This window comes from Lepidochelys kempii, chromosome 15, assembly GCF_965140265.1.
Source record: "Lepidochelys kempii isolate rLepKem1 chromosome 15, rLepKem1.hap2, whole genome shotgun sequence".
NCBI lineage: Eukaryota > Metazoa > Chordata > Testudines > Cheloniidae > Lepidochelys > Lepidochelys kempii.
This window is the reverse complement of record NC_133270.1, coordinates 26273816-26300026: the sequence shown is the minus strand read 5'-3', so window position 1 is coordinate 26300026 and position 26211 is coordinate 26273816. Positions and strand designations below refer to the sequence as shown.

General features: G+C 42.5%; 2 protein-coding genes across 4 annotated transcripts in view; one reads left to right on the top strand and one right to left on the bottom strand.

Annotated features, from left to right (window-relative positions):
* LOC140898831 (calcium release-activated calcium channel protein 1) overlaps positions 1-10783 on the bottom strand; it is a 32202-nt gene extending 21419 nt beyond the window's left edge. For all 3 annotated transcript variants that reach the window (XM_073313313.1, XM_073313315.1, XM_073313312.1), the window contains exon 1: positions 10266-10783. In XM_073313313.1, the coding sequence (XP_073169414.1) occupies positions 10266-10379 (114 nt within the window). In that variant the 5' untranslated portion in view covers positions 10380-10783. The remainder of the gene's footprint in view (positions 1-10265) is intronic.
* A 12914-nt stretch (positions 10784-23697) lies between these two features.
* KDM2B (lysine demethylase 2B) overlaps positions 23698-26211 on the top strand; it is a 176010-nt gene continuing 173496 nt past the window's right edge. Inside the window, exons 1-2 of the mRNA XM_073313300.1 lie at positions 23698-24077; positions 25359-25503. Of these exons, the coding sequence (XP_073169401.1) occupies positions 24027-24077; positions 25359-25503 (196 nt within the window). The 5' untranslated portion in view covers positions 23698-24026. The remainder of the gene's footprint in view (positions 24078-25358; positions 25504-26211) is intronic.

The window sequence follows — 26211 nt, the reverse complement described above, 5'->3', positions numbered from 1 at the left end:
GTCAGCCTCTAAGTGGGATATTACTTGAGACACTAATCGCTACATTAATAAAACTGAATGTAGAATTGTCAATGCAAGTGCAACCCAACAAATAAGACTGCTCTCATCTCCCCTCCTTTCCCAGTCTTCTTCTGCCGTTCTTTGTGATCTCTTTCTGCCTATTATACATGTTCAAGCAAGAAGTAGATTAAGGTGCACATTTTTAAAGGATATTTAAGTGTTGCTGCACTCAGCACCACAATGCCTAACTGATTTAGGAGACTATCATTTTCAAAAAGGATTTAGGAATGTAGGAGCTCAGATACAATTGAATCCTAAAACCTCTGGAAAAGAGACTTAAAAATTGCTCTAGTCAGTGCTGGAACACCTAATATCTTTACAAATTTCCATTCCAAATTCCAACTTTCAGCACCCAGCTATTTCACGTCTAGGGCTGCAAACAAAAAAAAGTTTACAAAAATATTGTATATAGGATTTCCCCCCACCCCTGCCAGTTTTCATGTTCAAGGACAGCTGTACTGATTCTATCTCTATCAGTCTTCATGACTGTGCTACTCATTCTCACGGAGAGAAACACTTAAAACAGAAAAAAATGATGATTAAAAAAAAAAAAAAAGACTGAGTCAGTCTTCCTGACTAGTATCTATACCATTCAGTGAGACTTATTGTAAGGAGCTCATACAAAGCCTCCTGACAGTACAGGGAAGCCAAGGGACATAAGCATGTTCATTAGAAATTGAAAGGATAACCAGTCAGAGTCCCCTGAATCCATTACTAATTACTTTAAAACACAAGAAACAATACACTGAAATAGATCATTTATTCATCTAGCCTAGAATCCTGTCTTCAAGAGGTTTATTACTACATCAAGTCTGAGGATAGCAGAAATCTTTAATACTTGATAGTGGCACTGTTAGTAGAGAACTAATACACAGGGATTATTAAACCCCATTTTGTTTGGTAGTCTTGGCCACAAAATTAAACACAACTATAATTAGATTAGATACATCTTGAAAAGGTAGCATAAATTAATCAATTTTGTTCTGTAGATAAACTGTGCAAGGGGGGGCCAGGTTGTTTCTTGCCCTTTGCATGAGATACAGCGTGTGTGTGTGTGTGTGTGTGTGTGTGTTGCATCCCCACCCCAACAATGGCTAAACACCACCCTTTGCAGCATCCAAATTCTGGGCCTGCTCTAAATTATGACAGTCTTGAATGGCCATCTAGACACTGTTCTATGGTCCAGAAAAGCTGGAACACAGAGCACTCCATCCACCTCCCATTCCTCAGCCCATTATGTCCCTAGGCCAGGGCTGTGCAAAAGGGCAACACATGGTTGCTCTGCCAACCCTATGCCAGCAGAAGAGCCATTTTATATAAGGGATATTCCCAAGGGTTGTGTTCTGCCCTCTTAACGCTGGAGCAGTGTAAGTGGACTGTAGAAGGGGGGACAGAATTAAGTCCACAGTATATTACTACAACTCACTGAAATACAGCAGTTGAGGATTATTTTATTAATAAAATGAGAGAAGCATACTTAAAACTAACAATTACCTCTTAATAAGAGCTTATTGTAAAGAAAGGCTTTAGAATTAGCTTGTAATCTTTATGGGTCATGGACAATGTCTTCCTATGTGTTCGTACAGCACCTATAGCAGTGGGGCCAGGATCCTGATAGAGCATTTTGATAATACACCTTTGTTGGGGGACGTCAGAGTTATAAACAAAAACTCTGATGGAGTATTCAGAAAGATATATTTGCCACACTTCAGAGGCAAGAGCAGATGTTTCTTTTGCAGCACTCTGTATTTGGAAGCTTGTATACTAGTCAGCTAGATGACAATACAGCCACAGTTTGTACAACTGGATCCATCTAAGAGGGTCAATGACTTTGTCCAGTAAGGAATGTCCTTCAGTATAAAGAACCACATAAATCTTCCTGTTACAATAATTTAAATTCACAATTTATGCTAAGGTAGCTTTACAGAACCTATTAACAGACGCTCATGTTGTTTTTTATTTCAACAACTGTTTGGATTTAACGAATTCCCCCATAGTATGTGCAACTCAAATACCATCACATTATACCAGTGCATGATCACCTGACAACGAAACAATTTAAGATGTGATATTCGATCAGCCTATTTTTATTGTCCAAGCAGAGTGAAATGTAAGACTTAAACAAACCATGTAAGTGAAGGGTCAGATTAAAGTTTCTTTCAGTTTAAATATACTAAAGAATAGTAACACCAGCATCAGATTATTGTTTTTAATATTTACATACTTTTAACCTGACTGTGTCTTTAATGAACAGCCTTCTTCATTTTGGAACAACAACAAAATGCAATGTTGACCGTTACTATGTAGCAGTAACACTCTCCAGCATCCACAATAAAAAGCTGAGCTAGAATGACCTGTTACATTGGAAACGCAGTACACGGTAACATATTTGACAAAGATGAAGAAAGTTAACCGTGAAAATTCTCAGGATTTTTAAGAGGAAATTAGAAACAATGCAGAGAAATTAAACAGTTCTTAAAAACAAATTGAACTAAGTGGCTGATATATATATAAACCATGTGGCACATTACAATTCCTAGGTATAGCAGTACCATTATCCTTCCTACCTATCTCTGGCTCAAGCATCCCTCCTACAGCAATACCTGACTCTTAGTTTTGGCTCTAGCAGCCAGGTAGGTGTGCAGAACTCTCCTACATCCAGGGATTTGGAGCGGAGCCCGTGGAGCAGCTCTGGAACATTGGAGCTGCAGGTTTTTGGCTGGAGCTGGAGCGGAGCCGGAGCACAGCTCCAAAGCCCTGCCTACATCCAGTTAAACCACCACAGGTTGCTAAGTGACTAAAAGTAAAAATATATATTTAATTTTGTCTAATCAGATTTAGTAATCCTTTCCCATCTGAAGGGCCTTCAATTTGAAGTAGTGTCACATCCAAGCTCATACCCATCTAAGCTGAGTCAGAACACCAACCCCTTGGCAGCCCTGATTAGACTACTACTTGCACTTGTAATATATCTTTAACTCAAGGATCTCAAAGCACTTTAGAAAAAATAATCCTCACAATACCCTGTGAGGTAGCTATTATGGCATTTTACAAGTGAGAAACTGATACACAGATATTAGCTGTCTTGATTTAGTTCACATAAGTCAAATGCACAAAATACTAGTTAACGTTCCTTTCCATTGTTGTATCATAGTAACAGCAGAATGCAGCAGAACAGACACAGACTAGCTTAAAATTCAGTCCCTAAAGCCCGTTCTGAACTTGAGAATTTTACTTAAAAAAAAAAAAAATCCCATTGATACAACTGTTGGAATGGTGGTATTAGAAGATATGCTGCTTTAGCATCCCTGCTGCTAGATACCCTGCTTCTAAATACCACTCAAAGCAAATCTAATTGACATTGTATTTTAAATGCCAGCAAACTGCCAACACTAAGGCTCCTAATACTGCCAACACAAATGGAGGTGAAAAACAGTATAAACAATTATGGGTAATTTTTGCAAAGTTTCTCTAGTGCGGACAAGGTCAGAACCTAACAGGTTCTCTGTTAGACCAGTCAAGATAATTAACTGCTTGGTTACTCTTGCTCTTTTTAAGGGCCCTGTGCAGACACTGCAACTTACAACCTAACTCACCACTTCCAGCAACCTGGGGCTTTGCTCATTTGTTGGCTCTGCAAATCATAATGCTGCCCCAACTGCAAGTCTCCAAGCCCCAAAGACTTCCTCTTAAAAATCTGTATGTCACAGATCCACTTGAGTGTCCCCTCTTGGCCCACACGCCAGACCATTGTGAGGTGACCCAGCTGCCGAATCCTGTGTTTTAAGACTCCAGCATCTGAAAGGAGCCCAGGCACTGTCCCTATTTTAGGGCCTCTGGGCACATTCTCAGCGTGCAGATTTTTAATCTAGTCCTCACAACTGAGAGTTCAGACCGTGCAGCCCCCTGTCCCTGGAACCAGTGCTGGCCCATTAGACTCACCCCCCATAGCTTAAACACACCCTCACCCAGAACTCTATAAGAGAGTTTACCTCTTCAAGGGCACACGTGATAGATGTAAGTGCTTGACATACACACAGACTTTGCACATGATTCTGAACCACCACTGCTCTATTTAATAGCACAAGAAACACAGATCTCCATAAAAATAATAAGCTCTGTATTCATGTCCCTGCCTCAGTTTCCTCATCACTGCAGGGCACTCTTTGGGAGAGATCAGCATTGCCTGGTGCCAGCTGAGCTCCTTCTGTTTGCAGTGCATGGCTTGGGTTCTGAAACATGGAGTCTTTATGCCCCCAGCTTGCCTCCTCTGATCTTGTCTTATCCATCCCCTGCCTATCTATGAATCTCTCTGCACCTTCCCCCAGTAAATCCTTTTATATCCTCCTGCTCTGTTGCCTTCATCTTTGTCCTGCTTGGAGAATTTCCATTCTCTCCACTGCTGCGGACAAGGGAAGAGAAACCCATTGTCCCAAGATGCCTCACCCTGAATAGATGGTTGCTGCATTCTGATGATACACCACTGTACCTGGATGCAATGGTGGATACACACAGACAGGCATTCATGATACAGCAATTTTTATAACTTCATATCAACCAGAATTCATAAATTGTAAATAGGTTCCCCAAATCATCAGACTGGTACTGGGCACTGTGTGACAAGGGATGCTAGACTAGCTAAATCCTTAGGCCTACTTCAGTGATGCAGTTACTAAATTACAGTCTGCAAATATCAGAACCGAGTGTACATTTCTCTCAAATGAGTACACACATTACAGGTCAGGACAGGTAACATCAACACAGAATGATGTTAATATAAAAAAGGCTTTCAGCAACCATCACTGCAGATACATGGAATTTGAAACCTGACTTGAGCATTTGCAAATTTTCATTTGTATATACGTAATTGACCCTTGAACTACATTTACATTAGTACACACTCCATTTGATTAAACACATCCCAATTAATCAGGCTAGCTGTTTTATTAAAATTTATTCCTGGGTGCCAGTTTGCCATTCATTATCATCAATCTAATAGTTGCTACTTGACCACACATGTATGAATTTAGCATAGTGAACATACAGTCAGTTAGTGCTAAAGAATTAAGGTATGTTTAGCAAAGTAGTGTGGTCCAGTGTATAAGGCATGGGAATGAGAGTCAGAAGACCCAAATTCTATTCTTGACTCCTCCTACTGATTCACTGTGTAACTTTGGGCATGTCATTTAGCCTCTCTGTGCCCATTTCCCTCCACTCCAAAAGTGGAGGTAATTATACTTAACTGCTTTTTAAAAAAAACACAGATCCATGGTTAAAAAGTGCTTTAGTGGTGTAACAGTCTAATGCTGGAGGCCGAATTGTCTCTGCACTTATACCTGTGCAACCTTACTGGAGCTAGTGGGGTTGCATGGACGTAAATGAAGGCAAAGTTTAGCCCCTACACTTTAGCCTGGGAAAAGCGAACCACAGCCACAGGGAGCTGCGGGGGGCTGTACCTGCGGACAGGCAACAAAAACAAAATGTCTCACGGTCCGCCAGCGGATTACCCTGATGGGCTGCGTGCCGAAGAGTGCTGACCCCTGGATTAGAAGATTAAATGCAGTGAGAAGCATTTGTATTTCTCTCTCTCCCCCCTTTCTTTTTAAAGTGGCCTTTTCTCTTAATAGGGAGATTAGGGTGTCCCAATTAGAGGACTACTCTATGGGATTGTTTACATGGTGGGGTTATGTGCTTTGCAGGGGTGTGATATCTAAAGCATGCTAAATTGTTATGCATTAATTGGTCCACATAGACCTGGCTGGTGTGCACTAAAGGTTCCCTAGTACACTTCAACATTGTACTTTTTCAAACAGCACTATGTTAAAATGCACCAGCAGGGTCTACATGGATCTATCAGCATGCAACACTTTGCTTTAGAAATGCTTTAGAAATCATACACTCGTAGAGGCACATTATGTCACGATATAAACAAACCCCGTAGCAGCAAAGCAATGGAGTCAAAGGTTGATTCCCAATGGCAACTTACTAGATTTTGAGAGGGGCAACTTCCCAAAAGTTAAAATGCAATGGCTATTCAGATTCAACATTTCCCACTACTGAGTAACTGGACTCTGCTAATTCACAAGTGAGTTTGCCCTAGAGTTACCACTGATACTAGTTACTATGGTAACTAAAACCAGTAGTCTGCAACTCCAGGACATCATACACTGTCAAAGAAGTCATTGTCAGAGAAGGAATGAGACTTAAGGCCATCACCCCTTTATATCCAAGAGTCACTTTTAGTAGTCCATATTGTATATAATTACATTCACTGCATATAGTTAAATTAATACAGCAATTAATGGATAAAAGTAGAACTGTGCTAGTGAGCTAATGATGAAAACAAGTAGTATTGGTGTTAATTAACACAGATTTTCTTTCAGCTCTAAAAAAAGTCATTTAATCTGCAATATTAAATCCCTTAAATTTTAACAACATACAAACTAGAAGACAATAGAAACTAAAGTTCTTTTTCTCATTATCACCTACCACTTTTAAAATAAAATATGGATGCAGGAAATTGCCATGATAAACTACTCAGTCTCATCAGAATGGGTGTTTAGTAGAATACACTGCAGTGTAATTGTGCTTAACTACCAGCCTGATGCATGGTACTCAATGGAGAACTAACTGCTATTCTGAGCACAGTTGCCTGTCAGTCAAATGGATGCCTGTCTACCAATGCCACTAAAGAGTTGCATTCTGTTTTTAGCCATTGAAGTATGACAGTGACATTTATTTGACCGTCAGGAGGTTGTTTTACACCAGTCACTTTGTTCTGTTTTGATATCAAATTTGAGTTATGTTATTATTTGAAATAAAAGCAATTTCATGGTTTACAATCTAATATAGTACTCATGTCAAAGGCAGGTGGTCTGCCCTTTTCTCAGCAGTGTTGGAAAATGCAACACACTTCTAAATACAGGGTTTTAGAGGTCTGGTTCCTACACCAATTAAGGATAGCTGAAGGTTTCCAGCCCAAAAGAACACATTCTAATTAAAAAAAAAAAAAAGGCACTGAAAGCGAGAATGCTGTTTCAAAACAGTGTGCTGAAGAAAAATTAAAGAAGACATTTCTAAAAATATACACAGAAAACCTCCACAATTAAACAACTTTTGCAGCGTTAAAAATGGTTTGTAATGGAGTCCAGCAGGCCACAGAAATCTCCCGTGTTACCGAGGAGCTCATCCCCAGAACTTTTGAGGGTCAGGATTTTTTATTACATATATAAAATGCATGCATACACCTCAGAAGAGAAAAAAATATTGATGATATAGATTCTTACATAAGAACAACCATACTGGGTCAGACCAAAGGTCCATCTAGCCCCACATCCTGTCTTCTGACAGTGGCCAATACCAGGTGCCCCAGAGGGAATGAACAGAACAGATAATCATCAAGTGATCCATCCCCTGTCGCCCATTCCCAGCTTTTGGCAAACAGAGGCTAGGGACACCATCCCTGTCCATCCTGGCTAATAGCCACTGATGGACCTATCCTCCATGAATTTATCTAGTTCTTTTTTGAACCTGGTTATAGTCTTGGCCATCACAACATCCTCTGGCAAGGAGTTCCACAAGTCATGTGAAAAAAACCCCTCATTTTGTTTGTTTTAAACCTGCTGCATATTAATTTCATTTGGTGACCTCTAGTTCTTGTTTTATGAGAAGGAGTAAATAACTCTTCCTTATTTACTTTCTCCACACCAGTCATGATTTTATAGACCTGTATCATCTCTTTTCCAGGCTGAAAAGTCCCAGTCTTATTAACCTCTCCTCATATGGAAGCCGTTCCATACCCCTAATAATTTCTTACTATTTAAAAAGCCATGGTTTTCCTAAAAATAAGATTCAGGAGTACAACTGGAAACCCGTATGACCAGCATAATGGGCAGTTAAAGGGACAGTCAAATTTAGTTCTAGTCAGGTTTTTATTATTTAGGAAGTAGACTAGACACTACATCTGCCCTTGAGTCTCACAGTGTGCGTGTTTTAAATATTTTTCTATTCCCTGTGGCTATGTGAAAGAACCACACAATCAGTGAAACTGACTGAGGAAGCAGCAAAATTGATTATACACAAAATTCTATCAAATGGCTGAAAATGAACATAGAGAAAGAGATAGTCTCTTTCAGTTTTAACAACCTTAGGCATTACATGTAACAGTGGTGAAAATACTGGATACAGAAGTACTATTTTTACACTGAAGTTTTCCTTTATAATGAAATAAGATAAAGCAAATGCAGTTGTGTTTCTTATTTGAGAGCCGTGAAGTAGGTATTAGGGCTATTTAACAGATTTAAAAATCATTTAGCAGTTTTTCCACTTCTTGAATGACAGCACTCTAATACTATCCAGTGAATCCAAATGAATTTAAAACCACACAGAGGAAATGGGCTCTAGCAAAAACATCAAAAATAGAAAGATTCTGGTACAATTTGCTGTGTGCGGTAAGACTTTTGCACTAGCTCAGAACCCCCATGAAGTCAACAGGAATCCACATGGGGCACAGCAATCCATGCAACAAATTAGAGGATGGGAGACTTAATGTACATGATTGTAGGAGAAGATGCCTATAAGCTGGACCTAAAGATACATGATCTTCAAGCCTCCAAGGACTTACTCATGCTCTTAAGTTTATGCACATTAGTAGTCCTGAAACAGTGGTATAGTCAATGGGACTACTCACATGTGTAAAGTTAAGAACATGTGTAAGTCCAAAGGATTGGGGCCTTAAGCTTTAGGTGTAGACTAGGCCTAGGTCAACCCTAGCTACACTGCTTAGTTGATCTAAACCCCAGCACAGACATCCTAGATTGACAGAAGAGTTATTCTAAGGACCTACCTACCAGCTCTCGAGGGGGTGGATTTACTACACAGCAATGGAAAAGAACCTTTCCATTGTGGTAATAAGTGTCAATGCTACAGCAGTGTAGCTGAAGTACTGCAGTTGTGCAGCCTAAGTTAAGTACAGTGATGATGCATTGTCCAAGAGCCTGATTCTGTACTCAGCACTGTGCCCTTAACTGCCACTGCCAACAGGAGTAGAAGTTGTTTATATAATTTCAGGGCCATAACCTGATAATGAAGAGCAGTGGTATAGCAATTAATACTAACATTGCATGTGAAAATGAACAAGGTGGCATTAAAAAAAAGCCAGTTCAAAGCATGTATGTAAATAACTCATTTTTCTTCAAAAATCAGCCTGAAAAAATGCAGGCAAGATTTTGTGGAGAAATTGTTTATGGAAAACTGCTTTATTTTTGTAAGATGCAAGATATGTTCAATGTTGTCCCAGTCTACAATATGCAGAATCCCAAGTTTACAGTGAAGGGGAATGGAAGTCCTGAATTATTTCAATGCACTGGAACACATGGATTATATTCTGGTTATAATGAACCCATTCTGGGAGAAGCTACTGTACCTGGAAATAATATACTCCAGAGATGTGCTCACTTTTGGATCAATGGCAAGGAAGACAAAGCAGTCAGTAAGCCAACCAGCAGAATAATAAAACCCAGGAGCAAAATAATTACACATTTTGGACAGTGTTAGTAAACCAAAGATGGAAGAAAGTGGGTTATGGAAGAAGCCAGTGTATAAATCACAAAATAAAAAATGGTGATATGCAACATTTGCTGTGCAAATCCTTCTAGACCGTTTGAATCATCCTCCAAACCACCTCCTGCTTCATGAACAAAAGACTAAATTCTTCCCCCTCCAGCTTAACTTCAGCCAGGGAGCGAGCCACAGGCTGGTGCTGACAGTTCAGGGTTCAATTCTCCCAAACTCATTGGAGGTGGAAGCACCTGAGCCAAGACGTCCCATTTAAATGGGGGACCAGACACCCAGCCAGTGATTTATCTGGGGAATGCGAGGAGAACGCGATGGGGACCGGGTCCGCAGAGAGGGCGAGGCAGACACATCACACGTCGTCCAGGAACAAGTAAACGGCGCATCCTAATAGATTTAGCTCCTGATAACACAAAGGGCGGGCACAGGCGGTATTTACGGTACAGAGGGGAATATAAACCCACTGGGGGCACCAGAGCCAAGAGTTAGCTGGCCGCCCTGCAGGGTACGGTACGCTGGGCCGACCCAGCGGCACTGCTGCCCCCCGGGTTACCTGTAACCTGCCCCCGCTCCCCCAGAAGACCGCGGCGGCCGGCGCCTGCCCAGCAGGCGGGAAGGAGGGGAGCGCTCACCATCGCGAACCCCGAGAGCAATGCGGAGGTGCGGCTGGAGGCTTTCAGCTTGGCCCGGCTCAGGTAGAGCTTCCGCCAGGACAGTGCCTGCATCGAGTGCTCGTTCAGGCTCATGGTCTCCGGCCGCGGCGGCTCGCAGCGGAGCGGGTGAGGAGAGGAGCGAAGAGAGGGCGCCTGGCCCGGCTGCTAATCCCGAGGCGCCGCCTCCTCCTCTTGCTGCTGCTGCTGCTGCTGCTACTTCCTTCCTTTCCTTCCGGCTGCAGAGATAGGCCAGCAGCTGCACCTAGCACCCCCCGGCCCCAGCTCCGCTCCGCTCCGACCCCTGCCGCAGCTCCGCGAGCCCACGCGCCAGCCGCTGCCCCGCCTCGCCTCACTGGGCGCCGCGCACACGCCTCGATGGCGTAGCCCCGACTCCTAACCCTTCCTGCCGGATGCGGGCTGCCCCGCCCTCCGCGTGAGGGGAGCGGCGCGGCGCGGCGCCGGGCGATGTAGGTCCTACTAGTTCCCTTCCCACTCCCAGAGGCTGGGCCTTGCGGCTAGGTCAGCGCCGACTGAGGGGCTGGTCCTCCCCTGTCCCCCTTCCAGTCAGGCTGGCGCCTCTATTCTTCCCTCCCTCCCTTCCTTCCTCTCGGGGTAGCCTGGGCTGGAGCCCCTGCCCGTCAGTCCCCCCCGGCCTCCCTCCTTCTGCTCACGGTAACCTGGGCTGGAGCCCCTCGCTCCCTCCCCACCCAGTCCAAGGAAGTTTGTTTATATATGTGTGTGTGTGCGTCACTGACTTTGGGTTCCTTGGTTTGTCTGAAAGTCAGGTTCAAGATATTTTAAGTTGAACAGGGCTGCTGCTCACCTGTCTCTCCATCATCTTCAAGTGGAGTTTTGGGAGCTCTGGGAGGAAAAAAAAAAAAAGGCTTAAAGTGGCTCAAGTTGGGCATCCAGTCAGTAGCCGCTTGTGAAAGTGTCAGAGGGGAAGCCATGTTAGTCTGGATCTGTAAAAGTGGCAAAGAGTCCTGTGGCACCTTATAGACTAACAGACGTAATGGAATATAAGCTTTCGGGGGTGAATACCCGCTTTGTCGGAAAGTGGTGGCCCTAGAGCTGCAGAGATGAGCTTGGCAGGGGAATTAGGTGGGTTGTCCTTGTCCTCTGATTTATTTATGGCTTATTTTGTTTACTACCGAGTGCTTAAATCACCCTAAGGTTATGTCTATACTGCACACCCCTGGCAGCAGCATATAGGCTATGGGGAGCGTACACGATGCAGTGAAGAGCAAACTGTCTACTTTGGTATGCCTACACTGCAGTTAAAAACCCATCGCTGGCCTGTGCCAGCTGACTGAGGCTTGCTGGGCTCAGGCTCAGAGGCTGTTTAATTGAAGTGTAGAGGTTCAGGGCTCCCCAAGCCTGGGCTTTGGGACCCTCTAACCTCACAGGCAATGTTCCCTCTAATTTTCAACAGGCCATGTGCGCAAAAAATTTCTTCTGTGCTGCTGCCAAAGCAAAAAAAAAAAAAAAAAAAAAGCCAGAGTGCGTGCAGTGTTTTGCCGTCTGCGTGGGGTTTAATATCTATGCGCGTGCGCATATGCGCACAGCTTAGAGGTGATAGTGCTCACAGGGTCCTAGAGACTGGGCTTCAGCCCAGTCCAAATGTCTACTTCAAAATTAAACAGCCCCTTATCCTGAGACAGTTGGCAGCAGCCAGCCACAATTTTAATTGCAGTGTAGACACACCTACTGTGGTGTGTAGCTACAGATGGCAGTGGGAAGCTTCTGGAGCCTTTCCTCAACCACTCCCCAGTGCATTTCCCTGCAGTGGGGAAAGAATCCAGCAGCAGGATACAACTCTGCTAAACACAGCAGTGTAATGGGGGAGGTACTGCTTAAGGGTGTAGAGAGCCTCGTAGAGTATATGCCAACAAGGTTTAGGCCTGTGCACAAGTACTCCTTTTCTTTTTGCGAATACAGACTAACACGGCTGTTACTCTGAAACCTGTCTTTAAGTAGTGCTTCACTGTCTACACTGCTATTTATATCAGTGCGGGGGGGGAGGGGCATGTGTAGTGTCTGTATGCTACACAGTGCAGTAAGATTTGTGCAATGTAGATGTACCATAAATCTTCATTACGTCACTCTTTTACATTCCCTATTCTAGACTTACTGGGTCAAATTAATCCCCTCATTAAACATCCAGATATTTTCCTCACTTTCAAATCCAATCTGGCACTGCAGACTGGGGACAGGGGTTGCAAATTCTAATATTCCAGCACAGGCAGTTGAACTCAACTGCCAAATTCCAACTGCCATGGAACCTTCTGATCCCAACATTCCAAGCACTGGCAGTTGAAGTCCAACCACCAGGCCACCTTCCTTTCACTGTATTTTATAACCTTCTGGTAAAATATATTATTTTTACATTTATAGCAATGCATAATCTCCTTCCTTAGAAGTTTTTAAGGTCAGGCTTGACAAAGCCCTGGCTGGGATGATTTAATTGGGGATCGGTCCTGCTTTGAGCAGGGGGTTGGACTAGATGACCTCCTGAAGTCCCTTCCAACTCTGACATTCTATGATTCTAAGATGTAACCACCTGAATCCTAACCCATGCTTCCACTTAAAATTAATGTAACACCTAAGTACCCTTTGGGAAATTTTCTGTGCCCTACAGTTGGTAGCAGATAAGTCAGAATCAGTAAGTACTGTAGTGCAGCAGACAATAAATGTTGATGTTGAGATTTTCCACTTCTCACATTTGTCAACTGAACAGGTATGTCTGTCCCCACCCCTTCTTTGAGTCTCTCTTATAAAAGCTATCCTCACCAGAATTTCTCCATTCAATGCTTTTCCAGCTTAATGTTGAACTTTTTTGTTGTTGTTGTTGTTAATATCACAGAACATATCCCAGGAATAAGTAGTGTACATTTTCTATGTTTTGATTAAACTATTCCCACTCTTGCTATACAGATTATTCTATAGCCAAAAGTCTACTGATCATTGAGTTGTCAATACTATCTTATTAAGTTAAGAGGAATGTACAAGGGAGCCTACTCGGAGATTGTCCTTAGGATTTCAGTTAAATCAGTAGAGAGTCACTAGAGTGGGAGAGGTGTCTATTGTGGAATCACAACTCTAAGTCATATTTCTGTGACTCGCCATTCACCCTCTGTAAAATGGGCTTACTTCCTATCTCTTATGAGGTAAACTCTCATGAAATACTTCACAATTTGTTAATATTTGCATTTGTATAGTACTTTCCATGGAATGATTACAATCTGGCATATTGTTTATAGTGAAACTGAGTAAGATTTTAAAATTGAATGCATCACCACATTTACTATTACTGAGGTACAATGTATTGTTCAATGATCTTATTAAGCATTCACATTGTGGTTTTGCCTACAGAGTGACCAGGTCAAGGCCCTATTTGCTAGCTGTTGTATAAACATCCTGACAGTCCCTGTCCAAAGATAACAATTTAACAAATAATGGAATTCCCACCCCCCACACATGCAGTTTTCCTGTGTAGGGATTGCAGACTATGTTGTGAGGAACAGCTTCCAAAATAATTCTGGGACTCCTCACTTGATCTTGCATCCAAAGACTGAGCAAAAGGTCTCAATGCCCTGCCTTTATGTATTAAATACTGTCATAACCATAAAGCTAAGGGTAGCCTAGAATTCCTCCTTACCTGTAAGGGGTTAAGAAGCTCAAATAACCTGGTTGGCACCTGACCAAAAGGACCAATGGGGAAAGAAGATACTTCCAAATCTTGGGGTGGGGAGGCTTTGTTTTGGTGTGTTCTCTTGGGAAGCAGAGAAGCATCAGGTCAGAAAACTCCTTCTCCTGTAGACCATCCTAAAAGTCTCTCATATTACAAAAATTGTAAGTAAAAGCCAGGCAAGGCATGTTAGATTATCTTTTGTTCTGCTTGTGAATTTTTCCTTTGCTGGAGGGAGGTTTATTCCTGTGTTTTGTAACTTTGAACTAAGCCTAGAAGAAGTTCTGTTGTGTTTTTTTTAATCTTTTGTTACCTGTAAAGTTATTTTCCATCCTGATTTTACAGAGGTGATTTTTTCTTTTTTTAAAAAATAAAAGCCTTCTTTTAAGAACCTGACTGATTTCTGTATTGTCCTAAGACCCAGGGGTTTGGGTCTGTGATCACTTTGTAACCAATTGGTTAGGATATTATTCTCAAGCCTCCCCAGGAAAGGGGGTGTAAGGGCTTGAGGGGGATATTTTGGGGGAATAGGAACTACAAGTGGTCCTTTCCCTGATTCTTTGTTAAATCACTTGGTGGTGGCAGCGTACCATCCAAGAGCAAAGAATTTGTGCCTTGGGGAAGTTTTAACCTAAGCTGATAGAAATAAGCTTAGGGGTTCTTTCATGCGGGTCCCCACATCTGTACCCTAGAGTTCAGAGTGGGGAGGGAACCCTGACAAATACCTTTTCTGAATGCATAGGCGATTTGTATAATACACTATTTAGCACTTAAACAGCATTTTTCACCTGAAGTGCTTATCCTGTTTTTGTAAGGCATAATTATTTATTATTTCTGTTTTATAGAAGGAGAAAGCAAAGCACAGAGAGGTGAAGTGACTTGGCAAAGGTCACGCACCCACAAAAGGGATTCAGGAATCCTGGGTCTTAATATAAAGGTACTCGTTGTGTCACAGTGAGCTTGTGTGGGTATGCAGAGGTGTAAGTGAGAAAAAGAAATATGCTAACATAGTTAAAGTAAGAACCTGAGAATACAAATGCACCTAGTAGGTAAGGATGGCTCTGCTTTCTATTCTCAGACACGGGAGAGGACAATCACATCCCAAAGGCAGAAGCTATTTTACATTTGGTTTACTTGCATTGGCTATAAAAGGCACCGAGGGATTGATTTTCCACCCCATGCATCTTCTGTTATTCACACTAGTGTAGAGTGTAAAAATACTGTCATTCTGATTTGGTATCATTTTACACATAAGTGACAACACAAGAAATCAGGACCTAAACATTTTGTTTTCTTAGTTCCTCTTTTCATGCTTCTCCTGATCTGTAAGTTCATTAATTTAGCTATATATCAAAAGACAATGATGGAGTCCATACAAACATGACCATTATTATACCTTTTATTTAATTTGTACTGCATATTTTAAAGTTACCAAATCAGAGAAATCAGATTGGTAACTTGAAGCTTCAGATCACATTTCCCGGGATTACAGGTTCCTAGCCCAGCAGAGTTGACCCAGCCCTTCATCCTTTCCCAATAAATCAATCAAATATTTAGTTTGGCGAGACATGGTCTTTTGGTCTTGTCTGCTGTATATGATCATTAAAGCCCCCACAGCACCTGTAAGAGTATGGTTTGCCCTTAAGGTTTTTTTCCTGTAAAATGTCTTACGCCCCACTCTTGTGCCACAAGTTATGCATTGGTTGGTTGCTGCCCTCCACCCCAGAGGGGGTTGCATCTCAGTACTTCTGTGCATATCTAACTTTCACATCCATTTGGATTATAAACCCTGTATAAGTGAAGAGTATTAACATTACTTTTTGCTCAGTTGTCTTTTAAGTCTGTAAGCACACATGCAAAGAAAACAAGTACAAAGAGCATTTTTAGTATTTCTCAACATGCAGTAGTGGGATTGTTCAAGACAACTAATTGCAAAGTCATAAGTAGTACCCACGTAAAGATTTTAAATGAACTACCATGCCTTACTTAGAAAGCTGGTAACCAACAGGCTTTAAATGTTTCCTCTCCCACCTCTTCAAACAAGAGCTCTTTAAGGCTCTGTGGTTTAGTTTGTGGGGGAATCTTAACTGTAAAAATATATTTGGGATCAGTGCTCAAAGCCTATGAAAGAGCACAGCTCTACACATATAGATAATAAGATTATTTAGTAGCTTTACTTGTAAGTGCACACGGTTTTGGTTGAACCATAAAATATTAAAGCAGCATAGTTAATCACTAGTTTAGGCTCCATTTCCCAAAATAAATTTATTTTAAAATGATTGTGTTCTAATGTATGAGGCTAATGCAAAAATCTGAAGTGGACTAATGATGTCTGGAAAGGGGAAATTAATAGCATGAAGAAAACAGCTACTCTGTGGGTGCTCCAGGGCTGGAGCACACACAGGGAAAAATTGGTGGGTGCTCTGCACCCACCAGCAACCATGCTCCCTGCCCCACCCCAGCTCACCTCCACCTCCTCCCCTGAGCGCGCTGCGTCCCCGCTTCTCCTCCCAGCACTTGCTGCTGCAAACCAGCTGTTTCACGACGTAACAAGCTCTGGGAGGGAGCGGGAACGCAGCGCTCTCAGGGAAGAGGTGGAGCCGGGACAGGGATTTGGGAAGGGGTTTGAGAGGGGGCAGGGCAGGGGTGGAGGTGGGGTGGGGCCAAGCACCCACTGGAGCCAGCAGAAGTCAGCACCTCTGAACTACAGAATAGTTAAGTCTGTCAGTTGTTCTAATAACACTTCCTTACTATAGGTCTGTGAGCTATAATAAAAATAAAATAATTGTTCAGATAAACAAGACTTTAGTTCTGTTTAGAAGTTATATTCAAAGTGGGCTGTCTACTACCATTTTCGATCCCCTAGGTGCAATTTTTGGGCATTATCCTGCTTGCAGAATTGTGTGTGTTTACTACACAACTTCACAAATGTTTTCCATTGCCTGTAGTGATACTTTTAGCTTACATAATGCAATTAAGAAAGTTAAAATAGCAAAGCCAACATGCTTACTTCCTTTGTGATTTTAGGTATATACAAGAATGCTTTTAGTCCATTGTCTCTCTAGTCTTTCCCTCTTTTACATTTCACTTAACTAGGAAAGGTATTGAAACATACAATAATCCTGCACACTGATGCATTGAAGCAGCAGTCTTGTTTCATTTCCCCAGCCTATTAATGCATGTTCATATATATCACATCCACATTTTCAAACAGCAAAAAGCCACCCGCATAGCCGTTAGAACATAAGAACAGCCATACTGGGTCAGACCAAAGGTCATCTAGCCCAATATATTGTCTTCTGACAGTGGCCAATGCCAGGTGCCCCAGAGGGAATGAACAGAACAGGTAATCATCAAGTGGTCCATTCTTTATAGCCCATTCACAACTTCTGGCAAACAGAGGCTGGGGCACCATTCCTGCCCATCCTGGCAAATAGCCATTGATGGACCTATCCTCCATGAATGTACCTAGTTCTTTTTTGAACCCTGTTATAGTCTTGGCCTTCATAACATCCTCTGGTAAGGAGTTCCACAAGTTGTGTGAAAAAATACTTCCTTTTGTTTGTTTTAAACCTGCTGTCTATTAATTTCATTTGGTGGCCCCTAGTTCTTGTGTTATGAGAAGGAGTAAATAACACTTCCTTATTTACTCTCTCCACACCAGTCATGATTTTATAGACCTCTATCATATCCCCCCTTAATCATCTTTTTTCCAAGCTGAAACCTCCCAGTCTTATTAATCTCTCCTCATATGGCAGCCGTTCCATACCCCTTATAATTTTTGTTACCCTTTTCTGAACATTCCCAATTTTTTTTTTTGAGATGGGGTGAACACATCTGCACGCAGTATTCAAAATGTGGGTGTACCACGGATTTATATAGAGGCAATATGATACTTTCTGTCATATTATCTATCCTTTTCTTAATGATTCCCAAGATTCTGTTCACTTTTTTTGACTGCTGCTGAACTTTGAGTGGATGTTTTCAGAGAACTATCCACAATGACTCTGAGATCTCTTTCTTGAGTGGTAACAGCTAATTTAGACACCATCATTTTATATGTATAGTTGTATAAACATATAGTTTATATGTATAACCCTACAAGACCTAGCCGCCGCCACCACCACATCCCTACAAGCCCTAGCATTGGCCTTTTAAAATAAACTTAGTTTGATCTCCAATTGTTAGAGGACAAACATCTTTTACTTTAACCAAAGTATTAAAATTATAATACTGTCTACCTACATTTTTTCCTCCAGCCTATGTACAATAAACTCCAACTGGGAAAGGACAAACCCAACAAAGTTAGTTCTTTTACTTCTTTTCCTAACTGCTGGTCATTATAAACCCTAGCATTTCTCTTTCCATCCCAGCCTCCTCTTGAGGTGCTAATTAGAGTCAGCTGTACTTAATTCACTCTCAGCTGGAGGTGCCTCCCTCAGCTGACCCTGAACCCTTTCTGGGAATGAATGCATAAAAGCCCAGGCTGCTGTTTGATGTAGTGGGGCCTTTACATAAGGGCACAATAGGGATAGAATTCCAGGATTCCTTCCTGAGGGCACTGAAAGATCTGAACATCCCATTGCAGAGGTGCACCTTTAATTCTGTGCCATGAATGTACTTTTGTATGCCCTAGAATAGGGATGAACCATTGTAACCCTCCAGCATTCTTAATGAGGTACAGTATTCGGCACAGAAATAGACGCATTCATGCCACCCTCTGCATAGCAGCTTTTCTACAGTATATTGTTAGCTGAATATGCAAATAGTTGTTTCCATTTGTTTCTGTTATTTGTTTCTGTCACAGAAGAAAACTGTGTTGGTGCAAAATGGAAATTAAAATGGAAGGTTTTGCATAAAAAGTATAACAGGTAAGAAACTCAATAGGCAGATGAGGAAAGGATTGTCAGCAGTCTCAAGCAGTGATAAGTCTAAGGCCATGTCTACACTAGCACTTATGTCAGCAAAAAACACACTGTTGAGCACCATAAGTTTTGATAGCATAAGCACTCGTGCACAGATGCTCTCCCGCCAACATAGCTACTGCCACTCGTTGAGCTGGTTTTATTATGTCGAGGGGAGAGCTCTCTCCTGTCGGGATAACACAGCTACATGAGCGCTCTTACAGCAGCACAGCTGTATCAGTACAGCTTCTAAGTGTAGACATGCAGAGCAGCCCTCCTTGGAAAGATGTGGGATGTAACTTCAAGTTGCAATCACCGAGCTTCCTAAGTGGGAAAAACATTGATCCAGGGCTGGCGGAGCCTTCCCAAAAGTGGAAGGGCCAGGGGCTTCTGCCCCACCCCTTCCCCTGAGGCCCCTCTTTTTCCCCTGGAGGTCCCACCCCCAGCCAAGTCTGAAGCCAGAGTGGGGCTGGGGAGCCTGTCCTGCTCCATTGGAGTTGGGTGGGGCCAAAAGCAGCCCCCAGCCCTTGTCCCCGCCCCTCGGGCCCCCCGCCCAGGGCAGGTGGAGGGACCCAGGCTCTCTACAGCTGCCTGCACAGCTCTTACCCCGACCCAGCTCTGGCCAAGGGGCAGGGCCTGGAGCTGCAGCCCGGCAATGGTAAAAGATGCACAGGCAGCTCTGGGGAGCTGGCGCGTGCCACAACTGCCCGGGCTCCTGGGTGGAGCTCCACCAGCTGCTGGCCTGGCCAGGGGGTGGGGTCTCAGGGGGAAGAGGAGGGTAAGGGGTCAGGGTCCCATGGTGAAAAGTGGGAGGGCCATGGGCCCCTGGCCTCCCTGTTCTGGTACCCCTGCATTGATCTGGTCTGGCTAGAGAGCCACAGAAGTATCTTTTCACATAATGTCCAAGGGCAGCAAAATGTTTAAACATCTGGCTTTTCATGTCCATCCAGGCTAAGATGCCTGACAGGTAGTCCATAGTTTATGAGGAAAGGAAAAAGGTTTAAGGATCTGATTTTAGCAAAATTTATTCTATTTATCAGGAAACAAATTTCCCTATGAGCTCAACAAGGGTGAAATTCACCCTGTCCCACACACAGCCTGAGTAAACATAGCATTGACAACTTTCATGATTCTATCATGAGTTGTGAGATAGTAGGTGTTTTTCTTAAAGCTCCAGCTCTTACTGTCACCTGAACATGGATAGGATGTAGCACATTGTGCACATAATGGTACTATAAATAATGTTACTAACATTAACAAAAACAGATTAATTGTAGCCCATCTCCCAACAACCCAGCCACCCCATGACCATATGAATACATTCACTAGTTTGTTTTATTTTTGTAAAGGAACATTGGAATTGTTGTTCCAATGGTCCACCTAATCCAGTACCCTGGTTGATAGTGGTCAGAAAAAGGGGCCAACACTCTCCCTGCAGAGGAATAACCTGCCCGGACGGGAAATGCTTCCTCACCATGAGGTTTAATACCACTTATAATTTTTGTTATTCCATCTAAGGCAAGTGTTGATGTTCTCATCATTCATATAAATGTCCAGTTCCTTTTTGGGTCCAAGTTTTTGATTAATTATAACACAAAGTGAAGAAAATATTATTTTATTGGTAAAATATATATTTTTAAAAGAAACAGAACAAGTCTTTTATGAAAATATTTAGTTGATATGATGAACCATAAAACATGGTTATGAAATGTTAAAATCAATCATTTCTGTCTCAATATAAGATTAAAAAATATCAATGTTCTGATGCTGGAAGCCCACAGACTTAGACTTTGATACTTCTGAAACATCTTTACTTCCAGAATTTTAGTAACATGTGCTCTAGTTTCTCTGTAGGTGTGTGTTTGTGTTTGCTTGATATGCCAAGAATTCCAGATTATATTGATCTGAAAAAAAAAAAAAAAAAAAGAGAGAGAGAAAATTTCCCCCCTGTCTCTGTGGTATCTTATTGATGGACTTTTTGTAACAGGGACTTATTTATTTAATTGATTGATAGATTTGTTCCTGATGATTCTCTAATTACAGTTATTTATCCTGTACTCTACTACTCTGGCCCCAGTCCTAAATGCATGCTTAACTTTAACCATTGTATTCCTGGCTTAAAATTAAGCCTGTGCATGCAACTTCAGGATTGGAATTTTAAGGGGGCAATAGATAAGCATGCATATTGATATATAATAAACATCACAACACCTCACAACTCTTCATGTATTCTTCCACATAACATCTCTGTGGCAAGAAAGACCTAATTTTATAGATAGGAGCTTTTCAAAAGAGACTAAACACAGATCCCCAAAGGTATTTAGGTATCTAACTCCAAATAAATCAATGACTGTTAGGGATCCTCAAAGGTATTTAGGCGCCTACCTCCTAATAATTTAAATGGATGTTGGATGCTTATATTCCTTTGAGGATGTGGGCCTGAGTGACTTGCCCAACATCACACAAGAAGTCTGTGATGGATCCTGGAATTAAACCTGGCTCTCATGAGTTCTAAGCCACATCTGAACAGTCTTTCCTCTCGCCATTTGCCATAGTTCATTGAGTCTTCAGTTTTTCTAATGAGACTGCCACCAAGGCCTATGATGTTGGCTTTGTGATGTGTTAGTTATATGTTTTGCACAATATTTTAATCTATCAATTAAAGTGTTAATTAACTGACTCTGTATGCAGAGGGGCTAAACAGGAGTCTATGTGAGTGACTGTGTTCTGTTGTATAGAAGTGCACAGAAACAATAAAGAACAAAAAGCTATTGCAACTGATTTTCTCGTCTAATTGGTCTGGGAACAAAGCTATGCAGAAATACAACTTGCTGTCTGCTTGTGAGGTTTCTATTGGCTTCTAAACTGGTATGACAGTTGTTTAGATCCCTTACTCTTTGGAATCTTCTTTTTTTTTCTATTTTGATAAAGGTTAAGCATTTTGTTAAGAAATGTCACTTAAGATATTTGTAATTCCTCAGTGTACAACAATGTGGACACCTGGGAACTGATCCAAAATATCTACCTTGTTTTACACAGACTTCCAAACTGCCATCAGAGAGTAATAACTTTTGATCACTATCAACCTAAACCAGATTTGAATTGGTGTCTTAGATGTGAAAAGCACTGGTTCCCCTTACCAATCCTAGCATTAAGCAGTTCTCCTAAAGCCCCGGAAACCCAAAGGCTGAAAAAAGAAAAGGAGTACTTGTGGCACCTTAGAGACTAACAAATTCATTTGAGCATAAGCTTTCGTGAGCTACAGCTCACTTAATCGGATGCTGTAGCTCACAAAAGCTTATGCTCAAATGAATTTGTTAGTCTCTAAGGTGCCACAAGTCCTCCTTTTCTTTTTGCGGATACGGACTAACACGACTGCTACTCTGAAACCTGCCAAAGGCTGAATGGGTCCTAAGTTTGTTAATATGAAATGGAGCCTTTTAGCACTACTTGAAATTCCAATCTATCTTAGTTCAATACTACTTGAAAGTTGTTTTCCTGTGACAGCTATTTAGTAGCCTATATTAAATAATTTATTACGTAAGGAAATTGTTTAAATACATTCTGCTACAAAAAGGGTATTTCAATCTCATAAAAGTATTTTAATAAAGCCAGCGAGAACTAAAAATAATAGATGCTACTGAAACAGAGCTCCTAAAATAAAACCCATCTTTTTTTATTGTGTAATTTTCTTTCCTTTGTAGCAGCATATAGACCAGGGGTTCTCAAACTGGGGGTCGGGACCCTTCAGGGGGTCACGAGCTGCCAGCTTCCACCCCAAATCCTGCTTCGCCTCCAACATTTATAATGGTGTTAAATATATAGAAGAGTATGTTTAATTTATAAGGGGGGTTGTACTCAGAGGCTTGCTATGTGAAAGGGGTCACCAGTACAAAAGTTTGAGAACCACTGATATAGACTACACCTTCCAAACCCAGAATGAATTTTATAAACCCTCTCCCAAAGGACAAGCATGTTGAGTTCCAGGGTTTACAGAACTGTAACTGGCAGCAATTTCTAAAAAAACACATGCCCACCTGAAAGAAAACGTTAAATACATTAGTGCAATTCCTTTTAAAATGAAAGCGAGTAACTTGTTGCTTTTTGCACTTCCCTTGTTTTCTTTATTGCCACTGATCAGCCCTTAAGAAAGCAAACTTCTGTGGAGACAGGCATGGGTTGATGTTGTTTTGCAGAGAGAGTTATGTGTGACTTTTTTCTGAGTATAAGTTTCACATGCATTTCACATTTTTGTGTGCTTTGTGCATGTAGCATGTTTCATATGCATGTCTTATAATCATGCACCCTGTCTCTGTGCCTCTTGTCTGCAAGTTTATCTCCATGTGTCTAACGTGCATGGTCCCATGTATGTGTCATGCACCCTAGGTACAGCCTAGGTGATTTTGTGCATCTTTCGGTATCTTTTGTGCATGTGTCTAAGGATAGATCGGTCTTCTGTATGTTTTCATATCTGCATCAGTGCTGTGCATGTCGGTAGGTGTGTCTCGTGTTGTACATGTGTATGCAGGTCCCCGTATGTGCATATTCTGTGCTTAAGCATATCTGTACACCTGTTAATGTCTTCGTATGTCTTGTGTGCATGTGTGTGGTTGCAAGTCTCTGTGTGAGCCTGTGTACTTTCTTTTCTCCTCATATTACAGAGTGGCCGCTGCCTCCAGCCCCTTCCAACCCCTGACACTCCAGCTCTCCCCATAACAAACAGCTCAGTGAGTCAGCGCCTGCGTGCAATGCCTGCTCACACTCGTGACCTAACAACAACACACCAATATGAGCAGCCAGCCAGCAGCGGCGGCGGCAGCAGCGATCTTTAGTGTTGGGTGCAATCTGGTCCCCCCCACCCTGCAGCCGCCTCCTCCCCCGGGCCTCCCCCCCTCCCCGAACGCGATCGGCAACAATGTTTACGTTCCGGGGATTATGACGCCTGCGCCCCACTCCACACTCAGTGTCTGAAAATGGTTCCTTAGGACTTTGCAAAACGCATCGACTCCCCCTCCCCTTCCCTCCCCCTTCCCCAAAAAAGTGCTGGTGCAAAATTGCAAAACTTTAGAGAGACCTGGATGGCTTTTGTTTTTCCTCCTCCCCATTTGGGCCAAAAAATGCAGGACAGGAACTGTTGACAATTAAGTGATGAAACTCTCCAAAAAAATGGAGGCAGAGAAAGACTCTGGAAGAAGATTGGTGTGTAGCTGGCTTGTCTATTTCCTATTTGTACATTTTAATTGATTTTGCTTAATTATTTGCAAAGGGAGAAATGCATGTAAAAATGTAGGCAGCAGAGCTACTTAGTTTGCAAGAGATCAGCTTAAACACTTGGGAAGGGGGTGGAATTTAAGTGAGGGGAAGGAGAGGGTGGGACAATACTCTTTTTTTTTTTTTTTTCCTGTTGGTAAAGGATTGTACTGATGAAGTGTGTGTTTTTCTAGGGCTAGCTGCTGGGGGGATTTTAAATATATGTACTGAGAGAGGGAGATCTGGATTGTAAAGTGCTTGGATTTGAGCAACCCCAATGGAGGCAGCTGGTGTATTTGGTTCCCCAAAGGGAGCTAGCTTTGTGTACAGCCAGCCCTCCCTTCTGCAGGCGGGTGTTTGCATGCGGAGTGTGTTGTGTGTGGTGTGAACGTGCGGTTCTGCCTTGTGTCCCTGCCGGAGAACCAGGGGCTGCTGTTAACAAGTTACACGCTGGCTCTGGGGGAAGCAGCAACAGCAGCACCGGCCTCTGCTGTTTTCACCCGGGCCTACTCCATACACACCCCTCATCGTGCATTTAACTCATTCCTGCCCTTTCTCCCTTGATTCCCCCCTCACTTTTTGTTCCTTAAACTGCACAGCTTGTGACTGAACAGAAATAACATGTGGATCATTGCGGGGGGTGGGGAGAGCGCAAATAAATCATAATGTTAAATAATGCAGTTTGTTTTTAACTCGTGGCTTCCGGTGTGACTATGGAAACACTTGGATTATGTAAATACTGCAACCTGAATAGCGTGTATCAGAGTAAATGGAGAATTTTGTGCGAAATAAGTTAGTTATATCTTACACAAATAATAACATGATCGGAAACACGATGTGTTAACAAACAAATACTGCCTGCCGTTCACTTTTTTACGGTCTTGCAAAGTGCAGCAGTGCTGGGCTTTGAATTAGTGATTTGTGTAAATCTCTTCACTTGTTTGGCGTTTAGAGATATTTCTCTCCCCCCCCCTCCAAAAAAAAAATTAGTGCAAGGGTTTCCTGTAGCCAGACACCTGGTGCTTTGGGTTAGTACGGTGTTATAAGGAGAAAGGGCGTGGAGATTCTTCTGTACTCAAGCTCACGTTGTATAAAGTATTGTTAATTTTGCAGCCTTGATCATGATTTTTCCCAGACCATGTTTATCCAAATATCCCCAACGTTGATACATTTTTCCTTCCCCAAAGTCCACTTCCCACCCCGGTCTATATAATTTGCTTTGTTTTCTAGCGATCTATTGGTAGAAGGAGATACGATGAGAATGAGGACCTCTCGGACGTGGAGGAAATTGTCTGCATCAGGAGTTTTAATTTGGAGGAGAAATTAAAGACTCAAAAGTATCATGGGAATTTCGTGCATGCCATGGAAGGGAAAGGTAAATGCCTGGCTGTCTCAGGGATGAATGGGTGGGTGCCTCTTCTTTGCTTTGATTGCTCTAGAGAAGCTGGTGGTGTCTCCACGTGCAGTTTGTGGTTTGTTTCGTATTTCCCGCCTGCATCCCCCATTCCAGGGAATCCGGTGACGAATCCAGGCCGAGCAGCAGGGGAGGGGGTAGAGGGATGGGTGTTTCACACTGGGGCCCTAGCTTGGACCTAGCCAGGAAATAAACACATGTATGCTTTTCTGTGTGCATTTCCTCTGTAGTCAGAGGTGGGTACGGGCGTTGGGACTGCTCGCATCATTCCCATGTAACCTGGTCACGGATGTGCAACTTTTTGCTTTGACAATGACATGAGTGTATCAGGATGTAGCTTGTAGAGAAACCCCAATGTCTCCCGCCTCCCTCAGCACAGGCTATTAGCGTGACCTCAGTTCAGCTTCCCATATTTTAGGGAATCAGGTTCGTGGAAAGGAGCCGCAGAAAACCCCCAGCCCCCACTCAGCCTCATGGTGATTCTAGCTTCTCCCTCTCCGCCCCCTATTGAATCAAGGTCCCATTTGCTTCCAGTTTGTCAGTTTCAAGGGATTCAATTGAGATTATTTGGTTATCTAGCATCAGGGGGTTTTAGAATAAATAACTTTTTTGTGTTTATATCATATATCAAATTACAGCTGCCCCTCCAAACTACCTGGATTTGCTTAT